Source organism: Phacochoerus africanus, chromosome 2 (assembly GCF_016906955.1).
Source record: "Phacochoerus africanus isolate WHEZ1 chromosome 2, ROS_Pafr_v1, whole genome shotgun sequence".
NCBI classification, from domain to species: Eukaryota; Metazoa; Chordata; class Mammalia; order Artiodactyla; family Suidae; genus Phacochoerus; species Phacochoerus africanus.
The window spans coordinates 198,383,429-198,403,718 of NC_062545.1; the positions used below are offsets into that span (position 1 = coordinate 198,383,429).

Genomic DNA, 20,290 nt, shown 5'->3' on the forward strand with positions numbered 1-20,290 from the left:
GAGCCACAGCAACCATATCTGAGCCGAGTCTGCGACCTACACCACAGCTCACGGTGACGCCGGAGCCTTAACCCACTGAGGGAGGCCAGGGATGGAACCTGCAACCTCATGGTTCATGGATTTGTTTCCACTGCTCCACAACGGGAACTCCTCAAAGCAAATTTCAAATTACCACTTTAATTTTTTATTAACCCAAGGGTAATTAAATTATTAAATAAGAATATTTCTACATACTTTCAAACTTTTAAAGTTTAACTGTTATGTCAATACAAGTAAACTAAAAATTTATAAATACAGGCTCAGAAGTAACAGTTGATAAAATGGAGATCAGAATAAATCCTATGTTTTTACACTAGGATCTCCTTGATACATCTGCCATTATTACCATTAGCCACTAATTTTACATCTGAAATTATTACTAATTACCTTTTTTACTTAAAAATGAGTATTTTACCTATAATGCTGAATAATCTCAACTAAATAAGTTCAGTAACTTAAACAGAATTAGTACATAATTTGTTCTAATTTATATTCAAAGTATTTTATGGATCTTCTAAAAATTAACTTAAAATAATTTTATTATTAGTATGAAACAATAAATTAATTTTGAGATAATTTTGGTACTTGTTGAGATTTTTAAAGAAATCTTGAGATATTGTTAAACCAGAGTTGGAAATTGCTGTTTTATAACATGCTTCTATGAAGGTAACAACTGACATTAGACCTATAAAATGTCAGATTCTAGAAAAATGATAATTTTAAAAGGAAACCAGTAATAGTTTATATAGTCAATTTTGATAAATTTCTGAATGCACAACATAAGTGAAGATCTACTTACAAAGTCAAATTTAGATTTTTTTTTTTAGGTTTTTTTGAAAAAGTGAATGAGAAGCTATAACAGCAGGCTACTGAAGTTTCAGTTAGTGATAGAAGCAAGTAACAAAATCAGAGGTAAAGGCTAATAAATAATAAGTATTATGAAAAGCTAAAAAAAGTGAAAGATGTTAAAGTTGAACATAGTGAAGCATGTAATAGAGAATATTCAATATTCAATCACGTGTTCTACAGACTCTCTAGTCAGGCTATAAATGTAATTAGCTTTAGAATCTTATCTCTGATGTACAAACAGTCATATATGTACATACACACATACAAAATATTTCTAGAATTCTCTACCCATCCCTAAACTATGCTATATATTTAGTAACACTTCAAGGCAAATTCTTTGAATGTCCACACTTCTGCACTTTTGCATCTTCCCAAAATGAGATTTCTGCTTTACTACAAATGAACAGCTGAGACTATAACATTTTCACATATAAAATATTATCACTTACTGTCCATATTTTCCTCCCTTTTTTTTAGCTCCTTATACTTCTGATTCATTTCACCTATAAGAGATTAAAAAAATATATATAACACTGATTTGAAAAACTCCAGATATAGTGCTCTAAATTAGAAATATCTCTTAGGCTATCTATATACCACTAGTCATTAAATACCGAATATTTTCAATTACATGAACTTACAGAGTCTTTTAAAACAGTTTTACATACATATATTTGACTATTTGGAAAGAAAAATCTTCTGAATGGGCTTTCCAATTTTTTTAATCTCAGTTCCAACAGGAAGATATTCAACCTACGCATGAACACACTGGTGATAGAACATAAACTCTCCCAAAAGCTTATTTCATCTCTGACTAGCTCACAACAGAAAACAAGATGGCAGGGTTACTTCCTTCACAGAGCTTAATGTTTAGACAATTAAAATGTACCAAGTGCTATCATATCAAAGTAAACGGTGCTATAGCAGCACATAGCAAGGACAATTAATCTAGTTTGGGGTTTCAGGAAATTTTCCTCTATAAAGAAGTAATATATAAGTTGCATTATAAATAATGAATGAATAAGAGTTACCTGGTCAAAATACAAAAAGACTTCAAAGTCAAAGCATTACAAGTACAGAAATTTGAAAGTAAGGATGAATATGGTAGCACAAGAAACTGAAAAAGTGGCATAAAAAAGCGGTATGGTTCAGGCTGAGAATGTGAAGTGAAAAAGTAACACAAAGATGAGGTTAGTTATGCGACAATTTATAAGACACATGTTATAAAAGTCTGGAATTTCTCCTAAGGACTATGGTAAAATTACTGAAGAATTTTAAGCAGAGGAATAAAATAATTAATTTAATTTTCTTTCTTTTTTTTTTTTTTTTTGGCTGCACCCATGGCATGTGAAAGTTCCTAGGCCAGGGACCGAGCATGCAGCATAGCGGCAACCAGAGCCGCTACAGTGACAATGATGGATCCTTAACCTGCCGTGCCTCAAGGGAATTCTTCAATTTTCATTTTTTTCAAATTTCAATCTCCTTATCTGGAGAAAAAAAGAGAAGTAAGGTTGGAGGCAATAAAACCAGTTGGAGGCTGCCACAGTAATCCAGGTGAAAGATGAAGATTGCCTCATGGCAATTAGGACGTAAGGTAGAGGATTTTTGAGATATTTAAGAGCCAGAGTGAATGGATTTTAGTAAGGGTTAGAGAAGGAGGGGTCAAGTTAGTTCCCAGGTTTCTCGCTTGGGCAACTGAGGACATGGTGGTATTATTTACTGAAAAGAAAAGCAAATTGAGGAAGAGGTTGTATGTAGCAGTTGTAGACATGTTACATTTAATACATGTGAAAGCCATGATTAAAAGGGTATAAATCCAAGGCCCATACAGATGGGTGAAATCTGACACTTCAGCTGAATAAAGGAACCATTAGTAGCGGTGGATTATGATTATTTTAGAACAAGAGGATTTTCAGTGTAACAGAAATTGAGTTTTGGAGGCACAGGACTATTTTCCTGGACTAGTGAGATGGCTCAAGCCTGTGCTGCCAGGGCTCCAGGCAGAGAAAGCAAGATAAATTTGTGCTTGCTCCAATCTGTAACTTCTTTATTAAAGTCAGTTAGTTCTTAGCAATCTGAAGAAACTAAGGAAGGTTACAAAGATGATACCTAGCAAAGATGGACAGAATAAAAGGCTAGAGATTTCTAAGGGGGTTCCTGATAAGAATCTGGCCTCTAGAAAGAATTCAAAGAAAATGGGGGAGCCATTAGTTAAGAGTCCAAAGGCTAAAACCCAATGGTCCTGTGTTCTTTTATCCTCCTATAAGGTATACAGTTTTTCCAAGTACTGGCTAGAGCAGCAATAATATTAGGGAGTGGATGTAAATAATCAGGGTAGAATCCCTAATTACATGGAGGCCTAGACTCCCACTTGTATATTTGCTTGGGTGAGAAGTGAGTTATGAGTACACAAAGGTGATGGCAAAGTCAGAGACCCAAGTCAGCAGACAGCTTTTCAGCTTTCTGATCTGAAAATATTTTTCTCAAACTCATTGAGGACAGCCCTGATATAAAGAAAATCATGTTGAGGCCCCCACAACAGTACTGGTAGTAAAAAGCTGAAAGCTACTGTCTAAGAATAGTAAATACCCAGAGGTCATGAATTCCTAGCCAGGAAACACTCAGAAACAATGGGAAACACTCCTACTAGGAATTCACTTCTAGTTGGAATTCACCTCACTAAGGCTTTCATGCCTTTACAACTTAACTGAATACTATTTGGTTTAAATGAACAACAACAGTCTTAAGAGTACCTGATGTGGCACAATTAGTTGTAAGGGGGAGGAGAGAGAGTGGTTTCTTACTAATATAAGTTTGTACGTAATTACATTAAAAAAAATACATTATAGATGGATTAAAACTAGTCCTATAATAATGTTACCATTCACTTACAGCAAGTTTCTGTGGTGGGAAACAAGGAGAAGAATATGAGCCTGTAGCATACATGATCTGGAATACCCTCATAAGAGGGTGATGTGCACATAAATGTCATATAATACATGAAGTAGCAGAAAAGCTAGTATCAGCTGAACCTGCCATGACTTAAATTTCTTAGAGAATCTTAGTTCATTATGTGGCTAAGAAGTTGCCCTGTGGAGAGATTGGTCAGGCATCAAGGGATTAAGAAGAAAGCCTGTATCCTAGGCTTTATAGAAATTTAACTACAATCTTATCTTTCTTCTAAACTTGAGAATTTCTTACACATGATGTTTCCAGGTCTTATCTTGCTATCAGATTTCAAGACACTACAATGAGGCTTCTTCTCCTGCCATTCCAATAATATTGTTCACAGTAAGATTATATTACACTCTGGAGTTTCCACTGTGAGGCAGCAGAAACGAATCCGACTAGGAACCATGAGGTTTTGGGTTTGATCCCTGGCCTTGCTCAGTGGGTTAAGGATTGTGGTGTAGGTCGCAGACACAGCTCGGATCTGACATTGCCGTGGCTGTGGCATAGGCCAGAGGCTACAGCTGTAATTAGACCCTTAGCCTGGGAACCTCCATATAACGCAGATGCGACTCTAAAAAGACAAAAGAAAAAAGACAAAAAAAGAAGACTATATGACTTTCTAATTATCAAATCCAAGGAGCAATTTCCAATTCTTACCTTATTCTGCAATATTTGACACTATTGATACTTCCTTCTTTCAATTTTTTTCCTTGTGTTTTTTGCTATCTGAGGGTGGGGCTTTTCTGGTTTTTCTTACTCTCAGATCATTCCTTTTCTGTCTTCTCTTACGCATTTCCCTTTCTTCATTTAAATTCTGGGATTCTGCTCTTAGTTGACTTCTATTGCTACTTTAGAACGAAATCCCACTCATTCTTGTGGTTTAAGAACCCTCAAATGATCTTTCTTCCTAATTTTCAGATTGCTTTGTCCAATTGCTTACTAGATACATTCATGTGGATACATTCTGGGACATCCTAATACACAGTATATCCATAATTAAACACATCAGTCTTCCCCCTCAAAGTCTGTATCCCTCTGTGTTCCCTATTATATTCAAAAGCCCTTCTCCATATACTTACCATCTATGTTAGAAGCCTAGGATATTCCTCCCTCCTGCCCCTCTAAAATCCATGCTGCAAGGTGCCATCAGATGGAGTTGGAAGTCACATCTGGTCAATGTCTCCAGCTACACAGCTGGCCAGCTGGATTAGATAGGACAAAGCACCCATATATCTAGGAGATTCCTAAGCTTCATAAAACCTCCTCCCTGATTACTGTTATTAAAACGAAAATAGATCACGGCCCTAGTGAAAGTCTCTACTTTATGATTCCTCAGTTGGTGGATTAATATCTGAGCTTCCCATGAGAAGCAATGTATAGATGTGGGCAGTCCTAAAGTAGGATTAAATATAAGGCTTGTAAATTGACTATCATAGGAGAGGACAAGATCATAGATGGGTAAGCTAATCAGTCATCACACTGGAGGTGCAAAGCAGGCCAGAAAAAGGTATAATGCAGAAAGATTAACAATGAGAAGACCAAATGAGAAAGAAAAGGACACACTCATAAAATGAGGGTTATTTTAGAGCTATCCTCAAACTCTTGAATATCTGATGTGATTATAGTTTTACATAATTTATTTCTTCCAAATGTAATGAGTATCTACTCTGTGTCAGATACTATAATAAGTTCTGGGGAATATCAAAATGAACAAGACAGTTACCACTCTATCCTAGAAGGGCTGACAATCTATCAGGTGCACAAAAGCAAAGAGTTACAATGCAGGATAAGTACTGTTACTAAGGGATAAATGAAATAGTATGGTAACTAGATGGGTGAAAAGAGTTGAGGAGGTTTTTATGTAGAAAGTATCCTATCAGCAAGGCACTTTAATGGGTAATATAGGAGCTATAGAAGTGAATAAGATATTTCCTTAAAAAATCATACTCTCATAAGACAAGTATCCAAAATTTTTGGCTATAAATTCAGGTCTTTTTTCCCTCACAAGGAGGAAAGAAGAAATGAGTATGGAGTGTTACAAAAGACTTGGAATATTGTAGAAAAGACATCTTTTTTTTTGTCTTTTTGCCATTTCTTGGGCTGTTCCTGTGGCATATGGAGGTTCCCAGGCTAGGGGTCTAATCGGAGCTGTAGCCACGGGCCTACGCCAGAGCCACAGCAACGCTGGATCCGAGCCACATCTGCAACCTACACCACAACTCACAGCATCGCCGGACCCTTAACCCACTGAGCAAGGCCAGGGAATCGAACCAGCAACCTCATGGTTCCTAGTAGGATTCGTTAACCACTGTGCCACACCGGGAACTCTGAAAAGACACCACTTTTGATACTCTCTGCTATAGACAGCCAGTGCTGCCACACCAAAGACTTGAAGGCCACCACAATCACATTTGTCTTCACTGTCATTAGGGTCATCTGACTCTTTTACCTTTCTATCAAAATGTTCTCTTGAATCAGGGCTTACAGAGCAATCTCGACTTTTATACTGAGAAGCAGTTCTGATCCCAGAGAAGGATCACCATTTTCCAGAACATTTTCCAGAACAGGGAGCTATCCAATCTTCTCTCCTGATCAGTGTACAATAAAGTGTATGCTAGTGATTCCCCATGCCACAAGGCTGAGTAGGCCTACTGATTTTAGAGGTGAAAAGGCAATAGAAAGCAACATAAGAGTGTTCCTTATGTGGCATGTTTTCAGTCTCTTTACCATTCTGTTCACTTTACTCTTAAAGGAATTCTAGTTCCTATATATCCCTTTTAAAGTATGATGCCAAGAAACTTAGGATTCCAAGCAGACTATCACTTTTCATATTCTATTTTATTTTATTATTTTATTTTTATCATTTTAGGGCCATACCTGCAACATGAAGGTTCCAAGGCTAGGGGTTGAATCGGAGCTGTAGCCACTGGCCTACGCTACAGCCATAGCAACACCAGATTCAAGCCACATCTGCAACCTATACCACAGCTCATGGCAAGGCTGAATCCTTAACCCACTGAGCAAGGCCAGGGATTGAACCTGCGTCCTCATGGATACTAGTCAGATTCATTTCCAATGAGCCACAATGGAAACTCCCACTTCTCATATTCTATATATTCATCTTCTGTTAATGCAATCTAGGATTACAGCTGTTTCTGAAGCTATATCATAAGAATTCACACTGAGCTGATATCTAAATCCCCTCTAATATTTACACATATTTTAGTAAGCTACAATATTTTCTCCTCTCCCACTATTATTTCAATTTTAATTAGTTTTAGAGTTCTATTGAGTCCATATTTTTATATTCAGTCTCTCTCTCTCACCTACTTTTTGCATATCACTATAACAGTAAGTAATAAACTAGTATATCAAATACTACTAAACTGGTATGTTAAAATGAGTACATATAACTTTACTGCCTTTAACTTTTAGCTTCAGGCTTCACCCAATATATCAATCATACATTCTCCACAAAACGTTTTAAATTTTTGCAGGAAGGGTTTTTTTTACAGCTGTAAAAATCTGATGATTCCAGTTCTGTATACAAGAGGCATTTAAAAAAACAATAAAAATTATCTAAATATGCAAAAGTTAAATTATTGCTTAATACCTCACTATTTCTAAAGAAAAGAAAAAGGGCTTGAAGAAGTTTGTTTCAACAGAGTAATATCAATAAAATCAGATGGTATAATGAATAATCCTTGGCATGTACTAAACAAAATGTAAGTTCTTAATTATTTCCTAAAGCAGTGGTTATCAAACTTTATCATGCATCAGAATCATCAGGAGGGTTTGTTGCAACACAAATTGCTAAGTCCCATTCCCAAGGTTTCATGTTCAGTATGTCCTAGGTAAAGTCCAAGAAGTTTTATTTCTAACAAATTTCAGATGGTGCTCATGTGCCTGGTCTGAAGATAATACCACCATCTTAACAAAAAGTACAAAGTATAGTTTAACCAGTCTCCAAAATGAACAATAAGCAATGATTCATTCTTCATTGAATGTATATTGAGAAACTACCAGAAGATATTGAATACATTATCTTGCACCTCCTGGGAAAATACTTTCCAAACATGTTTTGGGAAAATCTTGAGGAAAGTTCTTTAAGTTTCAGTTTATAAATTAATAGCATTAATAATAGCAGTTAATAGGAAATTCCCTTGTGGTTCAGCAGGTTAAGGATCCAGTGTTGCTGCAGCTGTGGCAAAGGCCACAACTGTAGCACAGGTTCAATACCTGGCCTGGGAAATTCCACATGTCATAGGTACAGAAAAAAACAAAAACAAAAACAACAACAACAAAAAACAGCTAATAACTAACATTTATGTGCAATTTCTAAATTACATGTTATTCTGGCTCACATACACATGCACACACACTCCATTCACCTGGTCCTTGCAGTAACCTTAAGAGGAAGGTAGGTACTATTGTTATCTCCATTTTAAAGATGAGGAAACTAAGTACAGAAAACTCAAGTAGCATGTCTAAGATCAGCCAGTAAAACAGCCCAGATTTGCATTCTGGTATTTGAGTTGTAGAACTCGTACTCTAAAACAAAACTATTCTGTCTTTATAAATTTTATTTTACCTGACATAATCAAAGAATAAAAGCTTCTACCCTAGGCCTTGGAACTCTGAGTGGAAAGAAAAATCCTACAGATAAAACAAAGAAAGTTGTTAAATTTTGTTTTTACTACTCTTGAAAGCAGTCTATAAATTGTGGAGTATACTACAATGAATTCATTCGGAGTTTAGGATAGTAATCCAACCATCCTATAGCATTTTATGCATACTTCTATTATATACATATTTATCACACTACAGCTATTAGATACTTAGATGTCTGTGATATGTTCTATTATAACCACATGATACTCGGTTTTATAATCTAATCAATCCTTGGGAAGATACCACACTCTAAAATTGAAGGAATAATTTATAGTAAGTAACACTGCCCCAAAAATACTTTATTAAATGTGTTCAACAAGACTAGTCTTAGTTTATAGATGTCCAGAAAATTGGCCCCATCTTGTGGATCATGGTATTACTACAAATTCAGGCCACTGAGAACAGTGAACTGTCAGAAAATTGTATATTATCCTGACTGACGAAAACTAAGAAATTTCTAACAACTAGCATTGGTTAGAAGAAATACTTTCATACACTGCCTCTGGTTGTATAAAATGGTGAAACCTTTTCTGAAAAGAAATTTTCAAAAATAATCAAAATTATATATGTAACATTCTATTTAAAATTTCACTTCTAGAAATTTAACCTATAGAAATACACAAATTAACGAATATGTATGTATCAAGGTTATTAACTGCAGTATTGTTCTTGGTACTGAAAAACTAAAAACAACCTAATGTCAATGTTGATACAGCTAATACTATATATAACAACAATATCAATATGACTACAGCTAATAGTTCTAAGAACTTAAATACACGTCAGGCACCATTCTTAGTCTGGCACTAAAGCCCTAACATTGACCACTATGTTATACTTCTTAGAATGAAGTACACATCCACATATGGAAGAATGTTCATTATATATAGCTAAATGAAAAGACTCAAGCTTAGAAGAACTACATAATATCACTCAATTAAAAAATTATATATGTACATATATGCTGTATATAGAAAAAAGTCTAAAAGTCTTTCAATACCAAACTGCAAACAATGACTACCTCTGAAGAACAGAATGAGTATGAGAAAGGAGATGGCTTTTTACTTTATTCACTTGCAAACTGCTTGAATTTTTCACATTAAGTACATACCAGGTTTGTATACAGAAAGTGCACAATTTTAAAAAAGATATTAGAATCTTTAAAATAACTAATTTATGGAAAATTTTTTTAAAGCAGGAAGGGGTAAATTAGTCTCTAGATGCTGAGACTAATTTCACAGTTAATGAAAACACGTAAGAATGATCATTTGAGGCAACACACACACACATACATATACATATACACGATCCCATAAAATGAAGTACAATCAAGATAATTAAAACTCTTTATAAATTCTGGGTAAGTTTACAACTGGTAATTTTTTGAACATGTATATATAACCCTTACCTCCCCCTACAAAATTCCATTAAAATTAAAATTCTTTCCATTAAAAAGAATTTTTACAAACTCTGAGCAATGAGGAAAATAGGAGAGGAAACAACAGTACTAAAATTTTGGAAGCTAGAAGTAGATGGACAAGTGGTTTTTGAGAAAGCCTAAACCTAAGCTGCATTGAGTAAAGTTGAGAATTAGCCTAATTTCAAAAGGCCCAGACTTCTGCATAGAAAACTATTTATTTTGAAAGGTTTTGTCATATCTTAAAATGGTAACACTGTTCTTTTTTAGAATTTAATGTAAGACAGTGGAGAGTAAAGTAGAGGCCTGATTTAAATGGACCAAAAACCACTATTTACTTTGAGGATAATTAAATATGACATATATGAAAATTAATTTGTGGTGAGAATAAAAATTTTCTTAGCCAACAATTACCTTATCAAAAACTAAGTTTTACTGGAGTTCCTGTCATGGCTCAGTGGAAAGGAATCTGGTTAGCATCCATGAGGACACAGGTTTGATGCCTGGCTTTGCTCAGTGGGTTAAGGATCTGGCAATGCTCTGAGCTGTGGTGTAGGTTGCAGATGCAGCCAGATACCGCACTAATGTGGCTATTGGAGGGATGATGTAGGCTGGCTGGTGGCTACAGCTATGATTTGACCTCTAGCCTGAGAACCTCCATATGCCACGGGTGCGGTCCTCAAAAGATGAAAAACAAACACCCCCCGCCCCCCCGCCCATTCACTATATGTTAGAAGTAAATCTTCAGGTAAAAGGATCTTTATTAAAACCGTATCCTATGTTAAGTGAGTATATAGGCTACTATTTTTTTTTTTTTGCTTCTTTACCGAGAGCAACAGGTTTTTTCCATTACTTTTCCTTTCTTACACAGAAAAAGCATTTTAAAAAGCAACAATTAGGAGTTCCCGTCGTGGCACAGTGGTTAACGAATCCGACTAGGAACCAGGAGGTTGCGGGTTCAGTCCCTGCCATTGCTCAGTGGGTTAATGATCCGGCGTTGCCGTGAGCTGTGGTGTAGGTTGCAGATGCGGCTCGGATCCCGCGTTGCTGTGGCTCTGGTGTAGGCCGGTGGCTACAGCTCCGATTCAACCCCTAGCCTGGGAACCTCCATATGCCGCGGGAGCGGCCCAAGAAATAGCAACAACAACGACAAAAAAGACAAAATAAATAAATAAATAAATAAATAAATAAATAAAATAAAAAGCAACAATTAAGTAAATATTGAATGACGAACTTCATCTGAGAAAGAAGAAATCAAGATGGATTTCAGTAGAAATTAGACTTTTTTAAAAAGCAGCATGGTATCTGCCAACAGTACTCTAATAACAGTCCTTTAATGATGAAGTCTGTAGCCAAATTCTGACCATATAACAATTTTCAATAGAGCTATGTCTCATTGCTCCTACCTAGCAAAAATAATAATTCCTTCCTTGCTAAAACATAAGACAGTACACATATTTAAACCTAAATATTTTTAGAACCCATATAACAAAATCACCTGATCCATCAATAAAGTGAAACTACTTGTATGGGTGAAGTCTAGCAAATACCTAACAACTAAATTAAATCACCTAACAGTTTTAAAGAATAATGATACCTTATTACAATGAAGTTTTCTGTTTTTGAGATTACTTCATTTTTAAAAATTATTTACAAAGTCTAAATAAAAATTTGAGAGCAAAGAAGCCCACACATAATTGCTCAAAAGTCTAAGTGTATTATGAGGATTTTTTTCTGCTTTATTCAGATTGTCACAGAAACAAATAACTCAGCACCTGGAAAACAATGAAGACTTTCATAGAATAGTCAAATAACTGTTAACCAACTTAATTTAGCTAGCTTTGAGACAATATAATTTTTAGAAAATCATAAATTTAAGGACTTAAAAAATGCATAAATATGATGCACTTGAGGAAGTTGTTGGATTATAGAGCTACCATTAATACCTAGCAGAGAATGTAACTGTACCTAAACCAATACCTAAGGTTGCCTTCAAAATGAGAATGAATTATGAAAATCTTTTAAAAGTTTATCTGAAAACTGAACAGTTGGAGCAAGTACTAACAAAGTCAGACATGTACAAACATCCTTTATGGTTCACATGCTACCTTAATCTGAACTCCCACAAAGCAAAAGGTGGCCCAGCTGGATTCTTCACAGGTACTATAAATGGAAGAAACCAGGTAACAACTAAGAAATTAATAAAATGGCCCAGAGGGAAGAAAGCTGGGGGCAGAGATAAGTATGGACCAGAAAGTCAAAATAACTTAATTAATCCTTCATATCTTAAGGAGCAGATTATCCAGAATCTTGAGATAAGGGAATGCTGAGAATGCAGATATAGATAAGAATCCACCTCTTTATTGGAAACCATAAATCCAAGGTAGGAATCCTCTAGAAAGTAATAAAATTTTTGCTAATTAATTAAGCTCTTTCTGGATAAGAATGCATTTATATATCCTAAGAACTAGAGGGCCCAAAGAAGTGACTAGAGGATTACTCTCACGTTTAGTTCATTCTACAAATCTTTCCTTTCCAAAATACTGGACTGTTTAGTTCACTCCACAAAGATTTATTGAACATTTACAGTCTCAGGCACTGTATTGATGAAAGAGGTTACCAAAGTGAGTAAGACATAGTCCCTGTCCTTGAGGATGTACAATTGGGAAAGACAAACACCTAAGCAGACAGTGGTAATACAAAGTGGTCAATGAAGTTATATATTTACACAGTGTGCTCTGACAATGGAGGGGGTCACTCACATAGTCCAGCCCAGAAATAGGTCAGGGAAGGAAGCTGGGGATATAATGTTGGCTGTGAAAGGATATCTGAGATAAATCTTAAAAGATGAGAAGTTAGTAGGGTAGATCACAGGGAAAAGATCATTCAAAATAAGGGAACAAATAAAAGGAGCAAAAAATTGAGCATGAAACAATACTTTGATGTACGGTAAATGGGGTGAGTTGTGAGATACCACAAGCAGATTATTATTATTAGAATATAAGGATATGAATGATAAGGGCAGAGGAGTGCAGGCTGACAGTGTATCCTTACATTCTAATAATAATAATCTGCTTGTGGTACCAGGCCACAAGTACAGGCCAGATTATAGAATGCCATATAAAGATTCTTAAACTTTATCTTGTAAGTAGGTCAAAGGGATCCACTGCTAAGTAAGAGAATGATAGAGAAGCTCATTTCGCATAAGTCATTCTGGCAACACTGTGGTGGATGAACCTGAGAGGGAGCAAAACTGGAGGTAAGCAAAACAGGAGGATATACAATAGTTCAGGCAAGAAAAATGAGGTCCTGAACTAACAAGTAACCTTCTAAAAAAACCCTCTCTGCTGTTGAACTAATAATACAGAAGAACAAAACACTAATACATTGATAAATACATACATACATGTATATATAATATTTACTTAAATATATATTATAGCACATATATACATCGTAATAGTGCCTTTTTGCTACTAGTATATTACTGATTGTTTCTACATTAATCAAAAAGGACAAAGAATGTTACAAAATAAAAAAGGAAAATTGAAGCTATAATTCAAAGCATTCTATTTATCTTAGAACTAGCAATTAGTAATAATGAGCTATTTTACTGGAAAAATAAGTAGAATCTCACTAGAAATTTAAATTTATAAGAAGGAAGGTTATTTAAACTGTATCCCATAAAGCATCTGAAATCAAGAACATTATCAGATTTCTCAGAATAATTTAAGAAAATCTACAATACTAGATCTATATAAATTAAAAGCAATAAAATAATAAAGAAAAACACATTTTACTAACAATTTATTGTGAACCTACCTTGCCATATGTACCATTTAATAGTCATGAATCTTAGTGAGGTAGGACCATTATATTCATTTTGCAGTTGAGAAAACAAAAGCTCAAATAAGTTTACTTACCTAATAACTGGAACTTAAAGTTTATCTACCTTTAGATATCTTATTTACATGCAGTCATTACTTACATGTAGTCTTATTTACATGCAGACAATGTAATCATCTACATGTAGTCACATGTAAATAAGACTGTAAGCATTTCACAAGAAAGTTTTTATTTCGCAAATGCAGAAATTTGTATCAGAAAGCCAAGATTAGGCCTGGGCAATAGAACTAAGACTCTGGGGTCAAAGAGAACTTGGTTTATATCTAGACTTCGCCTATTAATAGCTGTGAGAATTGAGTAACTTACATGAGATTCAAGTATAAAAGAGTTTACAAAGCGTCAAAGGGTTGCTACAAAGATTACAAACTGCCCAGTCCAGGTAAGCAATTAATTAATAGTAGCTAATGCTATTATTAAATCAAGAAAAAGTACAAATAGGAGTTCCCATTGTGGCTTAGCAGGTTAAGAAACCAACTATTATCCATGAGAATGTGGGTTTGATCCCTGGCCTCACTCAGTGGGTTAAGGATCTGGCATTGCCACAAGCTGCGGTGTAGGTCACAGATGCAGCTCAGTTCTAATGTTGCTGTGGCCATGGCATAGGCTGGCAGCTGCAGCTCTGATTCCACCCCTACCCTGGGAATTTCCATATTCACAGGTGTGGTCCTAAAAAGAAAAGAAAAAGTACAAATGAAATTAATACACTATTAAAACTGAAGTAAAAAATTGTTAGAAAAAGAACACCCTTTTCCCTGTTATGAAGGTTTCTTTAGCCATAATAGGTATATATACAATATCATACATAACTTAAAAGAACAGTTAAACTTCATGGAGAACAGACTTGTGGTTGGCAAGGGGGAGGGGGAGGGAGGGGGATGGACTGGGAATTTGGGGTTAATAGATGCAAACTATTACCTTTGGAATGGGTAAGCTATGAGATCCTGATGTATAGCACTGGGAACTATATCTAGTCACTTATAATGGAGCATGATAATGTGAGAGAAAAAAATGTACATATGTATGTGTGACTGGGTCAGCTTGCTGTAGAGTAGAAAATTGGCAGAACAATGTAAACCAGCTAAAATGGAAAAAAAATAAAAATCATTTAAAAAAAAAAGTTTGTCAACTCTTGGTAATACAAGAGCACATTAACTAGTTTGCAGTTAATCTGCGATTAAAGCGCCATAGGAACACACCTTTCTTTCCCTTATTAGAAAGAAGTTGGTTAAGAACATGTTATACCCAAACTCTTAGCCGAACCATACACACTGTAGCTACCAAATCTCCACCACAGCATTTCCACCTATTCACATCCCAGGCCTGTCCAAGTGCTCTGGTGTCTGCCTTCGCTTTTCAAATTCTACTGCTGAGTAAAGTTAAAAGAGGATTGGAATAATCAGCACTTGCCACCTCATTACTGGGCCCCATAGGGAATTAATTCTTTCTGCATTTTTTGTGACATTTGTGACTTGATCCTCACTCTCTTACTGCTCTACCAGTTATCCCAGTTAATAGTTGACCCTGTTGAATAAGGATAACTTAGAAATCTGTCAGCAACTTTAAACCACTTCTCACTTAAAATTGTTTTTCTTTGCAAAACAAAATAAATTCCCGTCATTATATAACCATTTAAAGTTACATCAGGTTTCTTAAATAATTCAATACTGACTATAATACTTACTTAGTATTATAGTAGTTTAGAATCTTAGTACTTCAATTTAGTGATATCATAAATAATTAATAATAAACCCCACTGTTTATTATAATAAACAGTCCCTGAGGCCCAGGTTAATACTGCATAAATAGTGCTATGTATCTATTATTATACATTATAAAAATACCAAAAATTTACCTTGGTGTTCTTCTAAATCCAAGTCAAGTTGTCTAATTTCTTCACTAAATTGATTTATTTTTTCTTTTATATCTGTTAACCTATTGAAAATATTATTCAATGAATTTATGACAGATGATTTAGATACTTAGTAAAAACATTTAATGATGATGTTAGGAAATCTTAAAATCTTTTCTAATCTGCAGAAACAATACCAAGAAATAATAGGCCTTATTCCAAGGACAATACTATAAATTTAGAGATAAAAATTTTTTCTAAATCTTTTTTCATGATTCATATCTGGAGTCCAAGTGTATTCTGAGAATGCTAGGTTGCCTGATTTCAACAGCAGACCCTTCCCCAGCCTTATTTTGAGTTTAACTTGTGATATCAAGAAAGTGAAAAATCTTTTAACAACCTTCTTTCTGTAGATTTGTATAAACAGAACTAAATTGTCAAATTAGTCACAAAAGTTAGAAAATAAGAGAAAATTTACCACTGAGAGAAGACTGTATGGGTTAAAGTTTTAACAAAAGCAGTTGTACTTATTATAAAGCTATAGTAATCAAGATGGTATGGTATTAGAATGGACAGACATATATAGCAATGGAATAGAACTGTGAGTCTAGAAATAGGACCCTGTATCTATACACAATTGATTTTTGACAAAGGTGCCAAAATAATTAAACAGAGAAAGAATATTAAGTAACATGTGTTTCAACAAATGATGTTGGGACAATTGGATATACACAAGCCAAAGAATAAAACTGGACTCCTGGAGTTCCCGTCGTGGCGCAGTGGTTAACGAATCCGACTAGGAACCATGAGGTTGCGGGTTCGGACCCTGCCCTTGCTCAATGGGTTAACGATCCGGCGTTGCCGTGAGCTGTGGTGTAGGTTGCAGACGCGGCTCGGATCCTGCGTTGCTGTGGCTCTGGCGTAGGCCGGTGGCTCCAGCTCCGATTCAACCCCTAGCCTGGGAACCTCCATATGCCGTGGGAGCGGCCCAAGAAATAGCAACAACAACAAAAAGACAAAAAAAAAAAAAACTGGACTCCTATCTCACACCATATACAAAAGTTAACTAAAAATGGATCATAGAACTAAACATAAGACAAACTATAAAACACTCAAATTTAAAAAAAAAGCATAAATCCTCATGACCTTAAGTTAGGCATTGGTTTCTTATATGTGACAACAAAAGCAGAAGCATCAGAAGCAAAAGCAACAAAAGCAACAAAATAAATAAACTAGCTATCATCAAAATTTAAAACTTTTGTGCTTCACAGGATACCAGAAAGAAAGTGAAAAATCAGTCTACAGAATGGAAGAAAAAATTTGCAAATCATTTATCTGATAAGAGACTATTTTGGAATATATAAAGAAATCATAATTCAATAATAAAACAATAAATAACCCAATTTAAAAATAGGCAAAGAATGTGAACAGACATTTCCCCAAAGAATACATGCATATGACCAATAAGTAGAAGGAAAGAAGTTCAAAGTCATTCACTAGTCATCAGGGAAATGTAAATCAAAACCATAATGAGACACCACTTCATACCCACTATGATGGATAACATCAAAAGAGACAAGTGTTGATGAGGTCATGGATAAGCTGGACATTTATACACTGCTGGTGAAAATGTAAAATGGTGCAGCTGCTTTGGAAAATAGTCTGGCATTTCTCAAAAAGTTAAATATAGAGTTACTATGTGAACTAGCAATTCTACTCTTAGGTAAATACCCAAGAGAAGTGAAAATATATGTCTATGCAAAAACTCATACACAAATCTTCATACTAGCATAGCCAAAAAATGGAAACAATCCAAATGTTCCATCAATTAATGAATGGATAAATATGGTATATCCATACAATGAGACTTTATCTGGCAATAAAAAGAAATGAAATACTGATACTCCCGGCAACACAGATGAACCTTGAAAACATTATATTAAGTGAAAGAATCCAGTCACCTAGGATCACAAATGCTTTCATTTATAAGAAATGTCCAGAACAGGCCAATCTATAGGACAAAGTAGAGTGGTTGCCAAGGGCTGGGAGTAGGGGATGAGAAATATGATGGTTAAGGGATATTGGTTATTATCGTGATTAACCGATTCTAAGTTTGACTGAAGTGGTATTTCCACAACTCTGTGAATATACTAAAAACCTGTGAATTGTATGCTTTAACTATGCAAATTGTAAGGTGTGTGTTATATCACATTACTGTTTTTAAAAAGCAATTAAAATATATGATGGGAAATGGAAAAAAAATAGGGGGGAGGGGGTGCTGGATCACTTTGCTGTTCAGCAGAAACTGAAGGAACATTGTAAATCAACTAGAGTTTAATAAAAAAAATTTAAAAGCAATTATACTCTGTAATGGCTCTTAACTAAACATTCAAAAAATTATTTAAAGCTGTAAATAAAACTGAAAGTTGCATTAACATTGTCAACATGAGCCATAGAAAAATATGACTATTAACAGTAATGCACCTCTTATACATTTAGAATATAATTTAAAAGATGAGAAATAACTGTAAAATGTCCTAGTGTAAATGTACATACTGTCGCTCCATGCTCGCTATCTCCTGATTATCTTCTTTAACCTATAAAGGCATAAAAAGAAAATAGTATAAGGAACATCATTAGGAAACCATTCATAGACTTTTTTCTCCCACAGGAAGAATGGTAACTGATATATCCATAGCTATCCACATGACACCATAAGGTTAATATATCTTCAGGCCTGGATCAGTTTACGTAAGTATCTAGGATTTGTGAGCCTATCTCCCTACCCATGCTCTCCTGCTACCCATCTCCAACCCACACAAAAGGTAGGGTTGCCAGATTTAGCAATCCATGCTATACCTGAATTCCAGAAAAACAGTGAATAACTTGTGGGGTACCTACATACCACGCAATATTTAGAATGTACTCATCATTCCTTGCATATGTATTTATTCTAAAGATTATTCATTGCTTATCTGAAATTTAAATTTAATCATTCATTCTGTATTTTACCTGGCAATCTGACCCCAAGATTACTCTCTCTTCCCCTGCCTTCAGTGATTTCTTTCCAAGGAACTTCAGAGTTTCTTGATTTTAATACCTTTCTAAAATGATTCTAATACTTAAATAACTCCTAAGTTGATCCCTAAGCTTCTTGCAAACCCTTTGGATTCACTCTAAGACCACAAAGGCATCTCATTTGTAGGTTACTGACTGGAACAATTCCCAAATATAGAAGCTCCTAAGGGCCCAACAATTAGGGCATCTCAGGATAAAAAATAGGCTCAATTAAAGCAGCCTCAGGATATTAAGCTACTGAACACATGTGACACAACCTGATGAAATACTGTGATTCACAGGACATTTTAACTTCATTCACTTCATGGAGGCATTGATAGAAATAACTATATAAAATCATCACCCTTTGGGTACTTCATTTCCCAAATACAAGGCCCAACACAAATAATGGAACAGATCTTCAATAGTATTATCTAATTATTTACTGATCAATAAAAAGTTTTAACTTTTCCTTATAAGGATTTAAAACATGAGGAAAATTTCCAGAATATGCATGAAGATCACATAAAACTCTGATTTAATCAAAAAACACTTTATGTGAGAAATGACCTTTACCTAGATTTTCTTGGTCAAGGAGTTCATATTAATTTAAGTGGAGTCCACTTTTCACTGTTTTTTAAGACAATAAACTTACTGGCTTCCAGTTCAATTCACATGCCTTAAATAAAACAAACTGATACATTTACCAAATCCTAACATATTAAAATAACTATATTTGTTTTCCCACCTGCTTAAGTAATCTATCTCTCTCTTCCATTGGAGATCCCATGCTTTTGTCTTCTGCAATCATTTGATCTCGATGGGACTCCAACTCATAAAGTTTTTCATGCAGCAATACAGCCTCCTGTTTTACCTGGGAGTGTGCTATTTCCTGAAGAGAATAAAAAAATTACTTTAGTATTTTATCAAAAACTATTCAAATAGGTTTCAGGTTATAATACTGAGGACAAATTTAAACCACCAAAAGATACCAAGTATCTATAGTACTCAATAATCCTACAAAGCACACTTCTAAACTAGAAATAAATTCCTATATACTTTCTTTTTTATTTTTTAAAAAAACTTTTTATTGTAGTTGCTTTACAATATTCTGCCAATCTCTACTTTCATAAGCTATTTTCAGTCTAAGATTCACAAGATGCTGGTAGCGTAAGTTTATTTTATTTTCTAAATATAAGACCTAAACAAAGATAAAGACATCTCTACCAATGGGAAGATAATAAAAGAAAATATCATGATGTATGTACAGCTTTAATCATAATATTCAATCCAAAGTCCAAAGAACTGATCTCTAGAGAGAAATTATTTTCCTCTGAATAGATCAGATATATGCTTTCCTACAATGTTATAGGTTGAATTATATCCCCCCCAACACATATATTGAAGTCCTAATCTCTAGCACCTGTGAATGTGACCTAATTTCAAAATGGGGCTGTTGCAGATTTAATCAAGTTAAGTTGAGGTCATTAAGGAGGGCCTTAATCCAGCATAACTGCAATCTTTATATAAGAAGATATAGAAACAGAAGC

The 20,290-nt window shown here is 34.8% G+C and overlaps 1 protein-coding gene across 3 annotated transcripts in view; it reads right to left on the reverse strand.

The window, feature by feature from the left end:
* IFT74 (intraflagellar transport 74) overlaps positions 1–20,290 on the reverse strand; it is a 78,410-nt gene that overhangs the window by 15,378 nt on the left and 42,742 nt on the right. For all 3 annotated transcript variants that reach the window (XM_047767542.1, XM_047767541.1, XM_047767543.1), the window contains 4 exons: positions 19,489–19,632; positions 18,240–18,280; positions 15,687–15,766; positions 1,338–1,391 (listed from right to left, as the gene is read on the reverse strand). In XM_047767542.1, the coding sequence (XP_047623498.1) occupies positions 1,338–1,391; positions 15,687–15,766; positions 18,240–18,280; positions 19,489–19,632 (319 nt within the window). The remainder of the gene's footprint in view (positions 1–1,337; positions 1,392–15,686; positions 15,767–18,239; positions 18,281–19,488; positions 19,633–20,290) is intronic.